Source organism: Penicillium chermesinum (assembly GCF_028974085.1).
Source record: "Penicillium chermesinum strain IBT 19713 chromosome Unknown utg000009l:1.0-952002.0:1.0-954369.0, whole genome shotgun sequence".
Taxonomy (NCBI): Eukaryota; Fungi; Ascomycota; class Eurotiomycetes; order Eurotiales; family Aspergillaceae; genus Penicillium; species Penicillium chermesinum.
In genome coordinates, this window is record NW_026695319.1 from 358,118 (window position 1) to 379,168 (window position 21,051).

General features: G+C 49.9%; 4 protein-coding genes across 4 annotated transcripts; 2 read left to right on the forward strand and 2 right to left on the reverse strand.

The window, feature by feature from the left end:
- Positions 1-238: 238 nt before the first annotated feature.
- Positions 239-5,736, reverse strand: iml1 (GTPase-activating protein IML1; the record flags this gene model as incomplete). The annotated part of the gene is made up of 2 exons (XM_058479866.1): positions 239-649; positions 700-5,736. 2 exons carry the CDS (start codon positions 5,734-5,736, stop codon positions 239-241), a joined length of 5,448 nt encoding a protein of 1,815 aa, XP_058325389.1.
- A 4,216-nt stretch (positions 5,737-9,952) lies between these two features.
- Positions 9,953-12,431, forward strand: N7468_010572 (putative C6 transcription factor; the record flags this gene model as incomplete). The annotated part of the gene is made up of 4 exons (XM_058479867.1): positions 9,953-10,326; positions 10,382-10,505; positions 10,628-11,277; positions 11,351-12,431. Coding segments are annotated over 4 exons (2,229 nt in total), but the record flags the coding sequence as incomplete, so codon positions are not given.
- Positions 12,432-13,217: 786 nt separating this feature from the next.
- N7468_010573 (transcription factor domain-containing protein) lies at positions 13,218-15,719 on the reverse strand (the record flags this gene model as incomplete). The annotated part of the gene is made up of 6 exons (XM_058479868.1): positions 13,218-13,571; positions 13,606-14,550; positions 14,618-15,181; positions 15,253-15,318; positions 15,454-15,571; positions 15,634-15,719. 6 exons carry the CDS (start codon positions 15,717-15,719, stop codon positions 13,218-13,220), a joined length of 2,133 nt encoding a protein of 710 aa, XP_058325391.1.
- Positions 15,720-17,067: 1,348 nt separating this feature from the next.
- Positions 17,068-19,014, forward strand: N7468_010574 (Major facilitator superfamily domain general substrate transporter; the record flags this gene model as incomplete). Its single annotated transcript, XM_058479869.1, has 6 exons — positions 17,068-17,301; positions 17,380-17,708; positions 17,767-18,607; positions 18,666-18,784; positions 18,839-18,922; positions 18,990-19,014. 6 exons carry the CDS (start codon positions 17,068-17,070, stop codon positions 19,012-19,014), a joined length of 1,632 nt encoding a protein of 543 aa, XP_058325392.1.
- Positions 19,015-21,051: the final 2,037 nt, after the last annotated feature.

Below are 21,051 nucleotides of genomic sequence, written 5' to 3' on the forward strand. Positions count from 1 at the left end.
ATTTCCCTTCTACCCTGTTCTCACTATGATACCCATTCTTTTCATCTGCTTTAGAAGCCTGGCCTTATTAGATCTGATGCCTCTATTAATGAATCTTTTGCTCCTACGACTGAGTCTTTGAAATAAGACAGCAACTGTAGCCATGCCTCAACAGGGCATTGGTATTATTTATTATAGTTATCGCAAGACGTGGCTTTTCGTATACAAAGCGTTTCGTAATACATGAGAAGGAAATCAACTATTCGCCAATTCCACGTAGTGGTCGGAGAGCGCCACTCCGCGGACTATCCCTGTAGCTCAGACTATCGCCACGAGCCCTCGCACGCAATGAATCGGGCGACTTCAACAAATCCTTCGACTCGCGCCCATCGCGCGACTCGGGCGTGATTCTGGAAGGCATTCCAGGCGGCGGCGAAATATGATGACTGACAACGCTAGCAGGGAGTTCCAGCGAGGGAATTGAAGTATCCATCAGAGCAGCAGGAGCAGGCTCAGCCTTCGTCGAGACAGGATGGAGATGGCACTCGTTATAGAACTGGCCTAGTAGCGTTTCATCGTGGCAGAAGTCCTGCAGCGCGAACAGGATGTGCTCGGGGGCGCGGTACAGGTTCGCCGAGTCAATGGTAGGGGTGTTGATTGGGACATGGGACTTCCGATGTCGAGCAGTGGACGGCTGAGAGGGGAGAGACGGGGAGAGACGCGATCGATCGGGTCTCGGCCTCGGAAGTCTGCCCTGGGGTCGAAACGAGTATCGCGAGATGCGGAGCTGCGGGTGCTCACGAGACGGTTCGCTAGCAGAAGGAAGTCTCCCTCGTCGGTGATCTGGGCCAGGAGGCTGCCGGAGCGGTGGATGAACTGCGGGTACTTGAAGTCGGGTTTGCCCCAGGAGAATGACACTTCCACGTCGGCAGGGAATGCAGTGCTTTCTTCGAAATCCAAGACAAAGTCAAACTTGCGTAGGATGCATTTTTCGTAGTAGAGACGATCTGGAGGGCCAGGTTGGGCGAAAGTGCCATTGCTGAAGAAGTTATGCACTGGAGCCTTGGGTGGTGGGATCTTCAGCTTGATCCGATATGGCTTTCGGAAGGGTTGGGTCTTGTCGATCGCGCAACCCTCGGCGATAGGGACTTGGACAAGCTTCAAACCGTATTTATCAGCTGTGGATGCCCATGAATGCACGGTGTCTTCAATCAGTTTGGGAGTCGTGTTCATCCAGCTGAGCTCGATGTGGAAGCAGTTCTCTGGATTGTGCAGCCTGTCATAGTGAAGATCTACCACCTCGGCACGATTTGACCTCCTCCGGCTATCCACGTCATATTTTAAAGTCTTAGAGAGCATGATAGCAACCTTGTTCTTTGACTTTGCGGGGGAGTTTGGGGTTTGTGGCGTGCGTTCCTCAGTGCTCTCTGAACGAGCATGTAGGCTGACGGGTGAGTCCTTTGCATTGTGCAGCGCGGGAGTTGCAGGCGTCGACCTGTCTACTCGGAGTTGAGGAAACCAGCTACCTCGAGATTCAGGACGATTGACGCGGTACTCAGCACTGATCTGGTAAAAGTAATTTCCATCTCTGAAATTGTGCCGTCTCTCAACATGCTGGAACAAGTTGTGCTTCATCAGCTCGTTGCCAAAGGCCACTGCTTCTTCCCGAGTGTCGATGTCCCGGAAGTTTTGCAGCAGCCATGTTGTGAACTCCACGCCGATGAAACAGTTATAATGCAATCTCCAGTGCCAGCGCCGATCCATCATCCGGACACCCTTGTCACTTTGGATCTTGTGGGCCAGAGAAGATAGATTGACGCTCGATCTCTCAAGTAGCTCCGCCTCAGGTAGGAGCTGAGATGGAAGATGGTCAAGCCCAGGATCAGCAAGCAACACTCGGTCTAGTTCAGCTGCGACGACCTCGGACGGATTGCGCGTCTGGTACATGATATTGAGAGGATTCAAGTCTCTTTTCTTATTCGAAGAGTCGAAGCGCTTCTCCTCTGGTGAGACATACTTATTTCGTTGCCAGAGGTTCGTCAGCTGGGTGATCCCAAGTAGGTGTATCTCTTCTTCATTATCATCCTTGAAAGACTGCAAATGACGGTGCGAGGTGCTGTTGAGGTGCATCGGAATGAGGACGTATCGAACGCGCCAAAAGTGTAGCTGCTGTGCGGGATTATGAAGATAATCACGATGACCTGCAACATAGTTATCCGCGTAGTTCCAATTGTATTCTTCCGTGTTTGCGTCCAATTGAATCTCCCTGAGTTCATACTCAGACCTAAGAATTGTTCTCATTGCTGAACGGTACACAGCGGATTTTGGCTTTTTGGGCGACGCCAGAGCTGCAGATTTGTTATGAGTGAAACGTGTGACCTCGATCTCGCTAGAATCGACAGTGATTAGGCGATGGATAGCATTTCCCTTTGAGAGAAAGACAATCACACCATCACGCTCAAGCCCTCGAGTGTCAAAGACATTGAAAAACTCAAGGCTAGGTTGGCCTGCACTCTCAGCAACCATTTTTCCAACTACGATTTGGAATCCATGCGAGAGTCGGAGCGAAATCATTTCCCGGAGAAGTATTCCCCGAGTTTTTGGTGGTTCGATACCTTCTGTTTCATCGTTAGGAAAGACCCGATATGGTGTCTGCAGATAGTCGGTGGCCAGCTCGCTACGGGTCGGGAATTCCTCCGTGGTCAAAGGGAGAATAGCTGGTGACTTGAGGCTCTTCCATTTCACCACAGCGACGTGGGGTGGGCGAGGGTAAGCGTGCTGCCAGCGACCAAACCAGCTTGCTTTGCGCAAAACATCTTTTGGAGTGTTGCAGGGGTTGACTGGTCGCACCCACGGGGCCAGAGCCTTGCCCGAAGAGCCTCTGGATTCCTCACGTGAGCCATTCTTGACATTCAATTCAGGTTTGTGATCTCTGGGGCGACCATAGCGTTCTGTACGGCCGTCACCATTGAATGGCAACTCGGTTGCGGAGGAAGACAGAGGCTCTCGGGGCCTTATAGCGTCTTGCGTTTCTGTGGGCTCAGACGGCGTTTTCTGCTGACTCGGAGCTCTGATGGATATCGGCTTCGAAGGGGTCACTTGAGTTCCGTGCAGAGATTTCGGAGGCGTTGACGGTCTGGAGGAGACTCCGGCAATTGTATGAGTTGACGTGCCTTCCGATGGACTCAAAGAAGTTATGCTTTTAGTGTCCGAAAATGTCCCGGTGGGTTTTTGATTAGACATAAGCATCGCGTTCGCGTGCTCCACATGCACACCCGTACTTGCTTGAGCTCTAGGTGGAGTGGCACTCAAACCACGAAGTGCGAAGCTAATTGTTCTTGAGATCCTTGAAGATGGCAGAATCGACTTGCTCTTCAAAGCGGGCTTCTTCGGGGGCGGCGGGCTACTAGTATTTGATGAAGCGGGACTTTTCATGGGCGCAGTTGCGTCAATCTTGCGAGGGCCTGCTCGCGGGAACTGACTACCATCGCCCTGGTTCACTTCGCGCTCCCTTAAGCCGTAGACAGACCGGGCAGATATTCGTTCATGAGCACTCACGGCCTGAACTTCAGCTTCACTAGCACGTTTTGTTTTTGGCCTTGGCCCGTGGTTCCTTTTGGGCGTTGCGGCGAAGATGTTATCATCATACTGATCCATCCAAGCCATCACAGATTTGCGAGATCTTGGGGGCTCCCTTGGACTTAATTCATTATGATCCGCAGCATTTTCAACCAAATGAGATTCTGGGCGGAGACTATCGCTGAGTTGGGCTTTGTATGATGAAGTATTGATGAAGCGAGCTCTTGGTGCTGCGCGTGCACTTTGATTTTGAACAAGCCAAGAGCTGCGTGCTCTTGCCATTTCACGGTTTTCCAGTAAGTAAGGGATAGAGATATTAGACTGTTCGCTTTCCATCACACCCATCATCTGGATCTCGTACATCCGAACCCGAGGCGTGAAGGCTTTAGAGGGCCTGGTGACAGTGAAGGGAATAGGGGCATTCAGGTCGTTCTTCAGGATTCGCCGAGCTTCTCGATAAGTCTCGGGGTTCCAATATGATATATCCAACCAATGGGGAATGCCATAGCTCCAGCTCCTTGGCCGTAAAGCATTCCTTTCTCTCATCCGGCTTGCGGATAGGAAAGACCCTGGAGACAGATATGAAGACCTGCTCACCAGACTCGATACGGAGGGATGCACCTCTGGAGACAAATTAGGAGCTTCACTGGGTTCCTTCACGCTCCTTTGCTGTATCTCGACCGGCCCTTGGTATTTGAAAAGAGGGACGGAGTGCAAAGGCATCGGGCTCAAACAAACGAGATCAATCGCAATACCCCAGTTTGTTAACGCTTCTGTCGTAGAAGCAAGAGATTCATACGAGACTTCAAATACGCCACTCCCCGGCGTTATGACAATGATTGAAGTTCCCGTGTGAACCATGTCTCTGTCAATATGGTCATATGCTAAATGAGCCGAAGCAAGGTGAATGGCCTCGAGAATGTTGCCACGCAAGGCTGTACTGGGCCGCCCGGCAATTGTTGCCGTATGTGTATTGGAAGAGTTTTGGAAACCTCCATTTACCGTTTCGGGCTCATTGGATTTCAAAATTGAGACATCTCGAAGAAACGTTCTGAAATTCTTCTTCAATTCATCCAAAATCGTAGTCCAATGGCCAGACGCCATGTCATTGACCACAACCCGATAGAAATCTCGCGTCGGCACACCATTCGGCCCAGAATGACTGCTGGAATCCCCAGCAGATATGTCTGTATTAACATTGGCGGATGCTTCATACTCAACTCGGGTGAAGAGGACAATTGTGACAAGATGTTTCGCATCCGAATTGACCCATCGCTTGAAGAGCTCTGGCAGGAATCCGTTGATGACGCGACTGAACAAGATGTCCCCCGAGCCTTCAGAATCAAAATCCCACATTTCCCGGGACATCTGGATGAAGAGAACATATTTGGCGGACTCGCTTCGGAAAACGGGGATCGTCTGTGGAGAAAAGTACCCTGACAAAACCTTCTTTTCTCGAATGAAGATGTTCTTGACGGTAGCTTTGATGCTTCCCATGAACATGATCTTCTGGCCTTTGTAGACAATCTTATCCACAAGCTCAGACATGACTAACCGCCACATATCTGACCGGACCATATACTGGTCCCGGAAGGAGATGTCCACATGGGACGCCGCGCACTGTTGACGATCCACGACGGATAGGAAAACGTGGGTGCGACTTTTGAACCCGAACGTATTGGCTACGCTGCTTGTCACTGATACCTCCAATTTCGGTTGGCGAGCTTTCACCTCCGGAGGTAAAGGCCGTACGACAAACAAACACCGGCTCTGCAGGGGAGTCTTGAATTTGGACGTAGAATCCGACTGGGGATTTGAGTTCAATTCGATATGACTCTCCCGGGCGGCCTTGGGCGTCGCATCAGGCTTCGAGGCGACATGGACCGTGTCCTCAGACGCTCGGGCGGGCAGAATCTCAACGACATCACCAATCTGGACTCCGCTTTCACCTAAGGCTGATGGGTTGAAGAGGATTTCTTCGCGGGAAAATGTCTCATCGTGAACCCACAAGGTACATTGGCGCCGGCTCCCGTTCGGAAACATGCGCACGGCACGCTCATCGGGGATAGGATCATGATCCCGCCGTGATGCATGGGAATGGGCGGTTGACAGTGTTTCCAAGCTGGCAGCGCTCACTTGCCTCAAGTGAGACTGCCGCATTGGCCCACGCATCGACATGGTCTAGTTTATTCCCGTGAGCATTGCAGGGAACCGGAATTGCTAGCTCCCTCGATCCAGGGACTTGATTTGACATTGATCAGGCGGAGGCAAAGCGCGCGATAAGATAACGTCTCACGTGTATCCACTTTGGTGCCTCAGGCCTCCGATTCATGAACAGCAGAGGCAACTGCGTCATTGCCTATGAATATCAGTGCATTAGTACTGAGGGATGTGAACCGCAGGGGTGAAACTTTTTCAATCCACAAGAGCACCCTTTCTGGTACACAGGACTGAAGTGTAAGCTTGAAGGCTTTTTAAATGTGTGTATCTCAGAACATTCAGGTAGTATTTGTAAGCTCTTGTAGTAAATAGTTAACTAACTATGCATTGGAATCTTCCATTATGTTCATGATGTACTGCTTCAATCCTTAGTCTACTACCATTAGTGGACCTATCTAAACAGGCATCAAGATTAAGACTAGCAAGTCACGGCGAGTAGGTTCGAGTTGGCTCCAGCGGTTGCTACCCGGAAGGTGTAGCGAGCGAATAAGACCCGTTAGATCTACCTGTGCCCGGGATCGGACGGTTAGGACGGAAAAGCTACGTCAGGAGAGCTTCTCACTAAATACATGTCATGAGTTGACGTGAGCTGGAGAGATTGGGGGCAATCGGACCATGGTGCGAGCAGAGGTCATTTGTCACTTCGAATCGACCTCTGGCCCATTGGCTCGAAGGTCAGGAGCAAGAAGAGCACCATCCCTCCCGTTCCAACCGGGAACTGGTGGGACGAAATGCATCTGAGGACTCCATCTAAGGGCTTCCCAATTACCCCTAGAGGGAGCAAAGAGCCATTCACCTGGCCTGGTACAATGTCGGGCACGCTGCTTCTTCTGATCGGCTAGTGGTTGGCTGATAACGTACTGGTACGAGGCCCGCGGCTTTGGCTGTCGCTTTGTAATCGCTCGCGCTGCAGCCCTGGAGCCTTGGATCTCTTGTTGCCATAGCCACATACGGAAGAGCCGGAGGATGATCGCAATCCTTCCAACCGAGATACTTCCAAGAGAAACCAACAGGTAGATGTTTTCATGCTTTTATGGGGGTTTTCCCTGTTAGAACTCTGGAGACGTAGATTGGCGAGAAGATAGAATGTTGCTAAAGGAGGTGGGACGGGCAGCAGCCTGTAGAATTGCGTAGGTTTGCGTAGCGGGCGCAACTGCAACAACAACTAGTTGAACTCTGAAGGCAAATCGGCAGATACTTTGCTCCTTCTCTGCATCTTGTCAATCGAGCCTCTCTGACCCTCTGTCTCCTTTTCTCCGTGTCTGTCATTCCATTTGGCTAAGTTCCCAACCTTTTCTTGTGCGGAAAGCCCCTGGTCTTTCGGAAGATTTCGAAAGGGGCAATGTCCATAGGGTTAGATTCCCCACGTCGGAACACTTTTCCGCAAGATAGTGAGTGGCGAATGAATCAGGTCCATCCTGAAACTTCTTCCTCACACAACCATCGATCGGTCCCTGCGCTTTCCAAAGAGCAAAAATTACTCGAAGTTTGACCCGATCGTTCATCTTGGGATGAAGCTCCCATTGATGACGAGGTATTCGGGAACGGTCGCCTCTGTTTGCCGTCAGTGGCAAATCATCCCCCCTTTGAGCACCACCGTATGACACGAAGAGACCATATAGTGAAATTTTGCGAGGCACTAAGGCTGTGGGGTGCTTCAGCAACTTTCAAATAAAAATGATGATGAAGAATCCCAACCAGGTCACACGGCGATTTGCACTGCACAGCAGTAATATGTCACCAACGAACAGTCGCCGATTTCCAAATGGCATTTGACTTGGCTGGAAAGGTGTCTGAAGCAGCCACAAGCAAAGCACAGATACGGTGGCCTCTTAAGACTGCTTCCTCAGTTTTGATGAAATGTCTGTGAAGGCATCAACGAGATCTTTGAACAAAACGACCCACTAAACTATTAGCATCGTCGAAAAGCCGTCTGACTCCTTTACCTCTGGGTTCTACTACTCATGCACACTTCTTGCAGTGCTTCCTTCAGTATCGGGTCCCGTTGCTTCAATGTCTGAATGTGAAAGGGACTTGCGAGATGCCGCTTCAATTCACTGAAACTTGATTCCCATGACTGACCATGCTCTATATTCATCCAGTGCCTATGGATAAAGTATCGACGCTCGGGAATACCCTCAGGATTTGAGTGGATGAGTTCTCAGTTGTCCCTTCCCCAAGTCGAGGCTGTCAACTCTCCAGCCGGACGACCTCGCCGTTGTTGTATCGAGAAAGTAACATACGGATTATCAAGGGGTATCGCCGCTGTGCTTGGTCTCGTCCGAGGCAAAGTGTGTGACGGACTCCTACTATTGAGCTCCAACAGACAGCTGCTGGCCAGATGGCCTTTGAAGCCAAGATAACTTGAAACAACAGCAACGAGCCCAGCCACAACAGAGCTTTATATCCGAGCCAAAAAAAAAAAACTTCGTCGATGGTACAGGGCTGGGAGATTTTCTACGACAATCGTCGGGTCGTCCCGACCGGATGGGTCGGCTGACTCTGTCATGTTCAAAATGAGGTTTCTGTCGACGGCATTGGGGAATATCGACGACAACTTGGGGAGTACTAGGTAATTGGGAAAGCGACAGCCTGGCTCCGTGATCAGTTTCGATGCACCTACATTAATATTCCTCCGCGGATGTCCTTGCAAACTGACACTCCAGGTTGGGTTGTTGAGATAGCCCTCTTCAAGCGCCGCCCTGGTCTTTTCAACCTTCTCTTTTCTTCCATCCTCTCATTTCTTTCCATGTATTGTCTTTCTTCGTCTGGTGAGTATATTACCTTTTGCAGAAGAGCATTTTCCTGCCGCGGCCCTGGGGCAATCGAGATCAGGGCGCGTATTGACAGGCTCCCGGGTTGAAGACGGCCTTGTTAAGGCTGTCTTCAAAATCGCCAACAACTCTTTTGATTCATCAATGAACCGAACATATCCTCAGACTACCTCTCGATGTTTCACGCGTTTCCGTCTAATCTACCGGGGCTTGCTCGACAAGGAATCGTGACGCGGGCGGGAATTGCAGGATAGCGGCTTAATCGTCTGTTTCGAACAAAGAGGAGAGACAGGTAAATTGAACAATGAATCAACGGAAGGACGTTGCCACTGACATAACAGAATTCAGGATGTCTTGAAGGCCACTAGCCAACTCCTTGGCGAGATTTGCTTCGTATCTTATGGGTCGGGTTGCAAGACAAAGGCCTGGCGATGGTCCGTCTCAGATACTGGGTGGATACAGGGAGGTTTGTGCAGTGGGCCAACCTCCTACAGCTCGGTATATGGGATCGTCGAAGCAGCCAGAACTGACTATAACCCGCAATGTTGCTCATAATTCTTTCCAACTTGCGAAAGGCAATCAGTCTATCGGAAAGAATTCATTACGTTTTACATGGGATGGAGCTTTGGATCAACCAACGACAGCCTATCTGAACGCTAGGATTCCCGTCGGATAGCCATGTTCGACACCGCCTATTTTAATCCTCGAGGACGTACGTATCGACAGATTTTCTGCGTTTTTTTTTTTTCCGGCCCAATAATGATTTTTGATGCGGCATCATCAAGGGCATCATCACTCTTGGTCTTTTTTTTAACGAGTGATACCATACGGACCTTAGTGGAGGGAGCTTTTTGCAAAGATATCGCCATGCAAATATCCTCGGATCAAAACGCTCAGTCTACGCGTAGCGGCTGTTTGTTGACACTACTTCTTATCGTTACGCACAGATATCGGTCACGATACTGGGCAGCAATCTGGTAACGGTTGAATATCGGGTTTCCGGAGCTCCTAAGCTCCTCAGACCCAGAATTCGTTACTGCGCGGATTTGATTGGTCTTTGCAACGAATGCGGTTAGTGGCAAATCACCTCGGAGCTCACATCCAGCATACCACACGTCGCGGCTTCGTGGGCCCAAGCCTCTTTGGGCTTTCGAGCTTCTGAGCGGGAACATTTTGTGCGGACTCTTTTTCTTTTTTTTTTTTGTGTATGCACGATCGCCTCCGGAGAAAGAGGTTATGCCTTGGTACCTACCCTTCGCCTTGGCCAATCCTCTGTTAATTTTTTTTTGAACCCTTTCTTATCTTGGAGGGCAATTATCCGAAAGGTCGTCAGCAAGCGTCCACATCAAACCTCCGAGGTCCAGGCATTTTCGCGATGAGTGGGCAACCCCCCTTCAGCCCCCCCCCCCGAGACGACAGAAGACACAGGCATCCTTGGAGGCGAATCAACACCGCCTGTGTATGACTGGTCGGCTCCAAACCTAGTTCATTCGACCCCGTTTGGATTTTCTACTAACCTTGACCATCCCCTCGGGCCCGGTCCTGCCGGTATTCCCAATGAACCCACTGAGGACCAATTCTCGAATGCCAAAGTCCCCATACCACGCTCTGCTAATCCCAACGTTTGGACTAGCAGTGGTCGTACCAGCCGAGCATGTGAGAACTGTCGTGAACAGAAGGCTAAATGTAGCGGCCACCGTCCTGTCTGCACACGATGCAAGGATTCGGGTCTCCAGTGTATCTATAGTTACCGGAAACGAGAGAAAATGGTCAAGTACGTGGACACCCAAGAGTTTTCCGGAACTGCAATATCTAATCAGGGTTCCTAGGCAAGTGGAGGATCTCACTGCACAGGTGCATTCCTATGAGAATGTGCTTCGCGAGATTTATCCTAAACTCGACACCCTATCAGGCCAGTTCGTCGATCGAATGTTGGGTGACCAATTAGTCAGAGTGAGTCCACCCCAGATCCGCCCCCCCCCCCCCTAAAAGCCCTTGCCAGCCTTGCCAGGTCCCTACGTGTGGGCTCGTTCACCACTCCCTACTGACTTTCTCGCCTCCTTTCTAATGCTCAGATTTCGCACTCGGCGGCCTTCTCGGAAGATGGCTCCAGCACGGCACATCCCTTGGCGGCCATGGACCATACCGAGGAAGATTTCAACCGTGATGAAAAAGTCCAAGCACTTGGATTTGTTGGTGAGCATGCTGAAATCACATGGCTCTACAGACTCAAGCGAGACCTTGACCAGGAGAGCTCGACCCCGAGCGGAGAAACACTGGATCGGCCCTCGATCTCGTCGCTTAACTATTTCCTAGGAGAGATGGAGTTACTTTGCTTCGATGAAATCGAGTTGACAGGGCGCCCTCCCCAAACCATCGCTGATCAGTTTGTTGAGGCATACTTTGAGACGGTCCACCCTGCTTTCCCCATAATTGGGAAGAGTGTATTCCTTGGTCAATATCGTTCCTTCTACTCGAATCCAAATCTACAACCTGGGAAGCGGTGGATGGCGGTCCTGAACTTGGTATTTGCTATCGGGGCAAGAAACTTTTTTCTACTCAATGGCCCACTCGCGGAACCAGCTGATAAACCCGTGGTGTTCTTTACTAGGGCATGGCGGTTAAGTCTGGAAAATGTAGCGTTGTTTGATCACCCCAATCTCCAGCAGACCCAAGTAGAAGGATTAGCGGCCTTCTTTCTCCTTGCCACCGGTCAGGTCAATAGGTATGTTCTCTTCTCGATCATCCTCCTCGACCCTTTGCAGGTTTTTAACCGATCGCCTGTCTTTTCAACATAGGTCCTGGCGGATCATCGGGATTGCGATTCGTTCTGCCGTAGCCATGGGCCTTAATCTTCGTAGCCAGAGCGATTCCATTCCATACGTTTCGAAAGAGACCCGATATCGAGTTTGGTGGGCGTTATTCACCCTCGATATTGTCCTCTCCGTGATGACTGGCCGTCCTCCCAGTGTCGGCAAAACATTTTGTACGACACCCCTACCCGTCCCTTACCGAGACGAGGATTTCCCAGATGAAGCCGTCAAGCAACTTATTACCGACCATGGACTCCGGAATACTCTTTTACGATCCCTCCTCTCCGACGATAACATACCAGGGTTGAATGAGGCCACAATGGATAGGTCTCCGGGGCCGTCTCAAACGTCGGGGCTAGGGAGTCAAGAAGGGCCATCTAATCAAATCAAGCTTGAGGCATTGACCCCTAGTATGACATTCTATTTCTTGTATGCGGTGGACCTGGGGCTCCTTATGCGACGGGCCATCGAAGCACTGTATGCACCTGGAGCAACGCGACGGACATGGAAGGAGATAGAGAACGCAATATCAACCTTCAATGATCAGGCTGATCAATGGCTATCTCGGCTTCCAGCACAATTCAACTTCGCCCGGCTTTCCATAAATCACCCTCTGGCTCTCCAAAGAGCTCGGTTAGCCTTTCAGTTCTTCACGACTAAGCTTGTCATTACCCAACCGTGTCTCCGTCACTTAGCTTATCAGCCTGTTGGCTCCCCAGCTTCAGGACATCAATGTGATGCTATGGCGACGGTTTGCGTTCAAACGGCAAAGCAAATGCTTTCGATCTTCCCAGACGCATTCGACGCGTCTTTTCTGTACCGAATTTGCCCATGGTGGTGCATTCTGCATTATATAGTGCAATCTCTCACGATTCTCCTCATCGAGCTCTTTACTCGCTCTCATCCAGGAACCATCGAATCTCTCGGACTTGCTAAGGATATCCGGAGGGCAATGCATTGGTTACGCGAAATGGCTGCCCGGGATTCGTCCTCACATCAGGCATTCTCTGTCTTCAGAGATATCCTCGCTCGTCATGGTCCAAGGTTCGCATTGAATGTTGACTGACGCCGAGAATAGACATCTATAATATGTCGACTATCTTGTGGCGATTAGAATTTGACCTCCTGCGGGCGCGTCTGTTTTCCCAAAACATCGCGCCCTTTCTCAATCAATCGGGTCCAGTTTCAGGTGGAATGGCAGTTCTCAGGGGTGATATCTTGCTGTATCTTTGAATGATCTGAAGTTGAAATGCGTCGGATGGTATTTCGTGTTCTAGGTTACACGTCGTTTTCTGGGCTTGACTGCGTACTCGGTCTCGAGAAGATCAGCCCACGCCTGTAGCCTTGATTCCGGGAGCTAATTATATCGGGCTAATCATATACATCCAGCCAGGGTCCAACCCCCACTTCCTGCTATAATTCCCAGCGGCTGCTAATATATGTCTATATGCTTACTATTGTCAGTTTTTCTAACGAACTGGCACCGGTCTTGAGCAAGTATCTCATGCGAGGTTTGCTGTTACTCATTCTTCACCAACGAGGTTCCTGGCATTGGATTATCAGTAATCCCACATAACCCTAATCTAACCAATCTGCAAACACTCAAAAAAAGGTTCCAGTCTCAGACTGACACCATGCAGCTCAATGTTTGCATCGAGAAAAGCAAAATCCCTCGTCATCCCCCAATACTAATGTTGCCATTCAGCATCACATTATTTCACGCGAAATCGATATTCGCGAATCTCCATGAAAGTCCTGTAGAATAATGTGCGCCATGCTTGCATTTCTTTTCTTTTCTTTTCTTTTTTATCTAACATGCCTCACTCTTAACTATAAAAATGGGTCTCTAGGCCTAAAGCTCATTAAACGTATATAAATGCTCCGTTTCATTCAAAAACGTATCGACCGGATGCAACAGCCCCAAATCGATATCCGACTGCGCCAGAAAATCCTGCATCGTAGGCTCCAGAAACGCCATCTCCGTCGTATACCCATTCACCGTATCCCTGACTGGCCACGCATAATCCGTCCCAGCAGGCTGCCCGCCCAGCAAATCATTCCCCGCCAGCATTGGCCCGGGCCCGCCGGCAAGAAGGTTCGGGAGCGCCGCAGACGATGAGGCAAGCGTAGACGAAAGCCCCAGACCCGGCGTAGCCCTGAGCTGCAATCGTGCCTGAGGGTGCAGGCTCGGTAGCCGGGTCGGGGCCTGGAGCAGAAGGGATATCGGCTGCGCCCTCGACGCGCCGCGGGCGCAGGCTTGCTGATCCGCGGTACGGGCGTAGACAGGCGTTGACCTGCTCGAGGGCATGGTAGAACTCTGCCGCCGCGAGGTTGCCGTTTTCGGTCATCGAGCGGAGGAGGTCGAGGGCGGAGTCAAAGCCGCTCATGTCGCTTGGGTTACCGATGGGGACGAAGCTGGACATGGCGAGGATGAGGGCTGAGGAGAAGAGGTAGTGGGCGTGGAAGTAGCCGAAGGTCGGCATGGTGCCGTTGATCCAGCGGGTGAGGATCATGGAGTGTGAGTGGCGTGCGGCATGGATGCAGGCTTCGCTGAGGGTGAGGACGGGCTGGGAGATGGCGTCGCGGCCTGAGGCTGGGGGGTGGGATTCATTTTTGCGGAGGGTGATGAGGAGGTGGAGGAGGGTCGGGCGGGTGGTTAGGATTACACATTGGTTGAAGGCCATGTGAAGGGAGACGACGGGCTTTTTGCTGGATTCTAGGTCTTCCATATTGAGCTTGAGGCTCTCGGGCAGGGTTTCGAGCCAATTCTTCAGCGCTTTGAGGAGTTTCTGGACGCGCTGGAGGAAGGTCTCTTGGTACTTCCGTCGGCTGTAGAGTTTCGTGATGGTTTCCCCAACGATTCCGGCTAGCTTGACGTTGGCTGTCATGTAGTCTGCGTCGGATAGCTCTTCTTCGTGTCGCCAGGTTGGTGATATTGTACTTGGCAAATCGACGTGGATGTCTTCGTCAGAAATCTGCATGGGCAGGCCCATCTTGGAACCCCACATCCGATCGAAGATGTAGATGGTCCACCATATCTGAATGCGATGCTGGCGCTTTACGGGATCAATGAGTTGAGACTCTGGGATATTATGGTTCAGCCCGATAGTCAAGCCCATTCTCATGGCATTACTGATAAGGATATAGGCAGATAGCCGACGGTTCAGGTAGTAAGAAAACAGGGACTGTGAGAAATTAGTTTGTTGATCCATAAGATGTATAATATGTTTCACACGCAAGGAGATCACTGACAAGTAAGAGCAGCGTTTCGATATGAGTGATACTGGCTCTCTCCGGGGCAATTTGTATCAGACTCATTGCCTTTGCAAAATACGCTGTTCCTGGAACGCGCGATACAGATGTCGACTCGGAGCGGATGGAATACGCCTGACCAAAGGCGAAGAGGGCGAAGAACCGGCACTTGTTGGTTGTAGACTCAAAGTCTGCATTCTGATAAACCTCTTCAAGTTTATCGAGGGTGGCCTTGCGCATCATCAAATGGTATAGATACCCGATTTGATGTATCGCAATCTTGACCAGAAGCCGAGCATGGTGCAGACTGGGCCACTCGACATTGGTTGCGTTCATAACGGCAGCAAGCGTCTCTTCGCGCTCCCATTGTGTACGTGCAATGTGTGCCAATGCATTGTCTCCTGTGAGGAACCGGCGAAACCTTGTTGCAAAAGCCGAACAAGCTGCTTCGCCAATATACAGGGGCGGGGAAGACGGATCATGTCGATGAAACCATGCGCGGTCACCAATAATTGGATTCTGGATGCTTGTAGCGTCCGGTGCATCCGCATTCGGCCGATTCAACTCTCTAAATTCAGTCAGCTCCCATCCGTCCAGGGCACACAAGGTGATTACCGCTCAGTATTTGGCGGCACTTGAGCCTCGGTCACGTCCGCCGAGGCCACCGACTGCTCTTTGAGCCGCCGGTTTTCCGCTAGTAGCTCTTCGAGGTAACTATTGGTAGTTGGAACGGTAAGCTCCCGATTCCTTCAAGCTTATAATAGGTGGGCGTCGCCTCGCCATGTTCTCTGGGCCTGCGGGGCCTCAAGCCTTGGAAGCACATACTTTTCGCTGACTTTCACTTGGCGATCACGAGCGGCATATGCGCATTCAGAAGCACAGCCTACAGCTTTGCATTTAGTACACGGCTGGTCGCCAGAACACTTGATCTTGTGAGCATGGCATCGTTGGCACCTGCCACCAGTCAGTACGCAAGCGCATAGCAGCGATGGTCTAAGGATCGGCGCTGTACGCACGCAACAAATTTCCTCCTTTGGCGTCGGCTATCTTCGTCTACCTCCACAGACATAGACTGTCGCTTGATCCCTTGATTCCGTGTCATTGTGCGATGCCCATATTCTTTCAAGCGATTTGGCATGTGTTCGGCGATGTGGAAGTTTCGCCGAGGGCCCGTCTCAACGGCGTCGCACCCAGCCCGGCCAATCACAAGCCGGTTATTGGCAAGTGGAGCCGCTCGGGGATTATTCACATTGCTACACGAAGTTCTGGGAGCGACAGTCGAGGATTTGTATAAGCGAAAAACCAAAAGCAGGTATGATTCTCGACAGAATCTAGGGTTTCAAATGTGTTTGAAACTTCGGTGTCACGTTTTGCGACTGTTGATACAGGAAACCACGTGAGTCACTTGTCAATCAGGTCTCCGTGTCGCCATTGGTAGCAAAAGCTGGTCGTCTACACATTCTAGACACACCACTTTCACCTGCCATTCTCCTCGTGTATATCGAACTCTATCCTTCGATCCACGGTATAGCATGATGCTACTAATGAGCAGTTTCTATCACGTTCGTTCCTGATATCAGACTCGGATCGAAATAGGCTAGCTAAAAAGATAGCCTTAGAAATGGGGAAACAATTTTATGTGCAATTTGGTTATCTTAAGCTGTGACAGTTTTCAGACGTACTATGTAAAAAGCAAAGTATGGCGCATCACGTGTGTGGATTTCCTATCGGACTTGGTCAACACAACCACAACAATCACCAATGCAGAGAATATGAAATGTGCTATCCTCAATTGTAAGACCCTTCCGAATAGGCTTCATTCTGAAGTGAAGATAGCCGGTGCCTATGGTACCTCTCAGCTGCCGAAAGAATAAGTTGTGACTTACCCTGAGAGCCGACGCGAGGTAAGCGCAAATAAAATCAAGTTGAAAGGGTTGCGTCGCCTATTCCGATCAACTAATACGTGAGCTTCATTTCCATTATCACAAATGCAGCCAATCTCAGTCAATTAATATGGCGTGGCAAAACCTCCGAGTGATGCAAGCCGATAATGCGGCAAGTTCTGTTCTCTCCAGAACGTGATTCTACGGAAGCCCAACCTGTTGATCGTCGACTAGGACGGCTTTGCGAGAATCGCGACTTTAAGCGATGTGGCTGCGGCTTGCAATTTGTCAAGTGCTATAGGATATGCCGCCATTCCAGAACTTTTGTTTGTGCCAGGGTGGTTGGGAGGCGGACTGGTATGGTCTCATCCACGCCCGCACGCACGACATGTGGCTATCGTAGCTCGCCATCGCAGTTCACCATCGACCAGGATTCTGTGATCATCACTACCGGGCCTGCGTCCGTGCTCTATATTTTAGAATAAGTGCACATGCAGCTCCTTAATTAGGTCGTTTTCATAATCTCTCTTCTGAGCCTTCGCCGTATTTGCCGGACAATCACGGGAAATGGCAATCGAGGCAAAGGATGCTACGCAGGTTGCAGCAGATCCAAAAGGATCTCAGCGAACTCTAGATACGAACCTATCTGACACAGAATGGCAGCAAAGCAAAACCCAAGCCGTCAAAGGTACATTTGACCTCACCGAAGGCCAACACTTATACCGACCGATTGACGGGTATGAGGGACTTCACCGATGGGACCCCGATTTCACCTGGACTGAAAGCGAAGAAAAGCGCCTTGTCAGAAAAGTGATAACTCCCTTCCCCATCCGCAAGATATCTTAATATTTAAGTCCATTACTGACATTGCTTGGCCAGATTGATATCCGTGTCTGTACTTTCGCGTGCGTGACGTTCTTCGCGCTGCAGCTCGATCGAGGAAATATATCCCAGGCCCTGTCGAGCACGCTCTTGGAAGATCTCCATATGAACACAAATGACTATAACCTGGGGCAGACAATATTCCTGGTGGTATTCTTGGTGGCAGAAATGCCCTCTCAGCTTATTTCTAAGCGACTTGGACCCGATCGGTGGATTCCTATCCAGATGATTCTGTGGAGTATTATTGCAGCTTGCCAGGCTTTTCTCAGTGGAAGAGGATCTTTTTTTGCCTGCCGTGCCTTGCTTGGATTATTTGAAGGAGGATTGTGAGTGAAACACTTGCCGTGATTCGAGCTTTGCTTTATCACTAACCACCCGTACTAGTATCCCGGACACCGTTCTCTTCCTTTCTTTCTTCTACAAGTCGAATGAGCTACCAAACAGGTTAACTTGTTTTTGGGTGTCATATACGGTCGCAGGTATCATCGGCTCATTCCTCGCATTTGGGTTCCTCCATATCAAAGATTCCCACGGAGGCGGCTCCTGGCGCTATCTTTTTGCCTACGAGGGCCTAATTACCGGCGTGATCGGGATCATCGCTATATTCTGGATGCCAGCATCCCCAGTCCAAACTAAAGGTGGATTTCGTGGCAGAGAAGGGTGGTTCAATGAGCACGAAGAGAAGATCATTGTAAACCGAATTCTTCGTGACGACCCCAGCAAGGGATCTATGCACAATCGGCAGCCCGTCACCCCGAGACGTCTCTGGGAGTCGTTGAAAGACTACCATATGTGGCCGATCTTTCTCGTTGGGCTTATCTGGCAACTCCCTACAACGCCAGCTAATAGTTATCTCACACTGCAGCTGAGAAGCGTTGGCTTCTCAACCTTTCAGACCAACCTCTTAACCATTCCCTCGGCCGTCATCGCGATTATCACCATGATTACTACCACGCAGCTTGCTGAGCGGACCAACCAACGTCTGCTTCTGGGCGCTTGCTGTGAACTTTGGTATCTGGCCCTCGTCATTGCCCTCGAGGTTCTACCCGAAAAAGCCATGCCTTGGCCTCGTTGGGCGATTCTTACTCTTCTTGTCGGAGGACCAAGTATTCATCCTGTGCTAGTTGCGTTGACCTCTCGTAATGCGGGATCCGTGAGGACACGAACAGTGGCTTCTGCGCTGTACAATATGGCCATACAGCTCAGTGCTATCGCAGGTTCTAATGTGAGTACCGGTTGCGAAGCCAGTTTAACTTCTACCCAATACTTACCCGCATGAACAGATCTACGTCAACGACGACAAACCTTACTACAAGCACGGAAACAAGGTTTTGATCGCAATGGCCGTGACAAGCTTTGTGCTTTTCATTGCGGCCAAATTCTTCTATGACTGGTGGAACAGGTAAATTGTCCCAAGAACACTAATGTCAAACCCTCAACGCTAACGACATGAAAGGCACTACGCATCAAAATGGGCGGCAATGTCGAGCGAGCAAAGAGAGCACTATCTCCGTGAAAACCCGGAGATGACCAACAAGAGGTATGATATCAGAGCATACTATCCGAGGGTTTTCCGCGTCCATCCGAACTGACTGCTTTTATAAAAGATATGATTTTCGGTTCGCTTCTTAAATGGGCGTGATATTAACTTTGTTGGTTTTGAAATATGACACTTTCCACTCCCTAGATAATCAGAACAATCTATAAGAGAGCTTCAAACGCTATTGTATTCGAAATCTAAAAGTAGTCTAGTACGAGACGGTCCCCTATATCATTAGCGTAAGTAATCTATACGAGACTAGGAGGATTGTACCTTCCCGCTGGGAGTACCATAGGAGTCTATAATTGAAACTCAATCCGGGGAACGGCGAAGATAACTATAAGGACAATCATGCAGACCAATCACGCAGCAGCACAGATGAGCCCATGGGGTTCCTCAGACGACAAATTTCCTCGTGGCCCCAGGGGTTCATACTAGAGATTAGTCAATCGATAGGGACATCAGGTGACCATAATCCATATAGCCTTGGAGTACACTAAATATCAGTGAATGGGCTATCTGCTAATGTTGTCCGTTCGAGGTCGCATACGGATATTAGACCAACTAGAGGGCTATATCTTGTATTACATACTAACTGCTACGCAGGATTTGGGTTTTAATTTATGCTTTAGATGATAGATCAACCTATCATACTCGTCTCCATTGATGAAAGTCATCTGATTAGCCGCTCTAGGCTCGATCGTTATGTTGCAATATGTCGTCAGTGAGGGGCTGATGGTTTATAGGCCGACTTTTCGGCCTGAACGCCCCTTCAAACACGTCAACTGGTATAAATAACAGATTTTGCTAAGTTCAACGGATATGGTGCAATCACTCTTATCTACAGGCAAAGACAGTTGCCATCGTTCGCGCCCGCTTATTACGAATTTATAGCGACCAATGTCTATTCACAACTTAGCATCTGATAAAAAATTTAAATACTCCTTTCCAGCCTATCTGGCTCCCAATGGTTTGGAAAACCTAATAATTAATAATAATAATGTACTGCCAAATTAGCCTAGTGATGTTATAATGGCTTGACATCACTTTTTCATGGCCCTTTAGTTGATGTTGATGTGTCGAAGTCGCCCTGTTGCGCATAGTGTTGCCGTCAACACGGGAACACTTTGAATGGCTCCAATTTTTGAGTCTTTGGACAATTCGAACCCAAATAGGCTCAATTAACCAGGAAAAAAGCAAAAACTTCACATACAACAGTCAGGATTCCCATGTGGTCACCCACCATAGTACTAACTGACCGGCGTGTGGCTTAAGTACGGCTGAGCGGACGGGAAGCCCTGTTCTCCACACCCTATGGTCGTATGTGCTAGAATTCTTCAGTAGCTTAACTATATGGGAGGTTCGCATGCTGCTCGTATGTGGTCTGACGAGGAGTGAAACAGTGTGAGTATGTGATAGAGTATGTTAGACGGTGTGAGAGTAGGTGAGAACTCCCGCTACATACCGGACGGATCCCTACGGTATGCAAAAGATCCCTGCAACTTTGGCATGGGTCTCATTAACCTATGAGAGGCTGCCCAGGTGATAAGACAAGGTAGAACTACTAAACAAAGCCCGTAGCGGTATTCCAACCGCAATCCTCGTTCTTCACACACTTCAGCCATCTAGATTAGCGTACAATATCTTAGCCTGGTCATCGATATGCTAAGACAAGGATGCTGTCGCAAAGGATTGCGTGAAGCGCCGGGGTCTTTCTGACCGACGAGGAAGTCCAAACAACCCGACGAACGGTGGTTGAAGTTCAAAGGCCCCACTCAAGTCAAGTTTTCGGATATTGATTTAGGAGATCCAGCATGTCAATACGATCCCAAGAATGTAGGAAGGCTTTGGAAGATCTTCCAAAGTAGCGGTTGTCGCCGGTTCGAGCTCTCGAATCATATCCCGCCATCATCTCAAGTTGGCGGACACGTTGAAGAACGCTGGCATGCCTGCAAATTCGCTTTTATCCAACTCCAGGGAAGGGATACCCACTTTCGTAATTCCAAAAGAGCAATTAAAAGGTCTCCATGGCCGCCATTGCTTATATGCTGTGTCTTAAGGTATAAGCACGTGGGGGCGGTATGTCTGTGCCAAAATGTTCTCATTACTAGTCTGATTAGATCCCTATT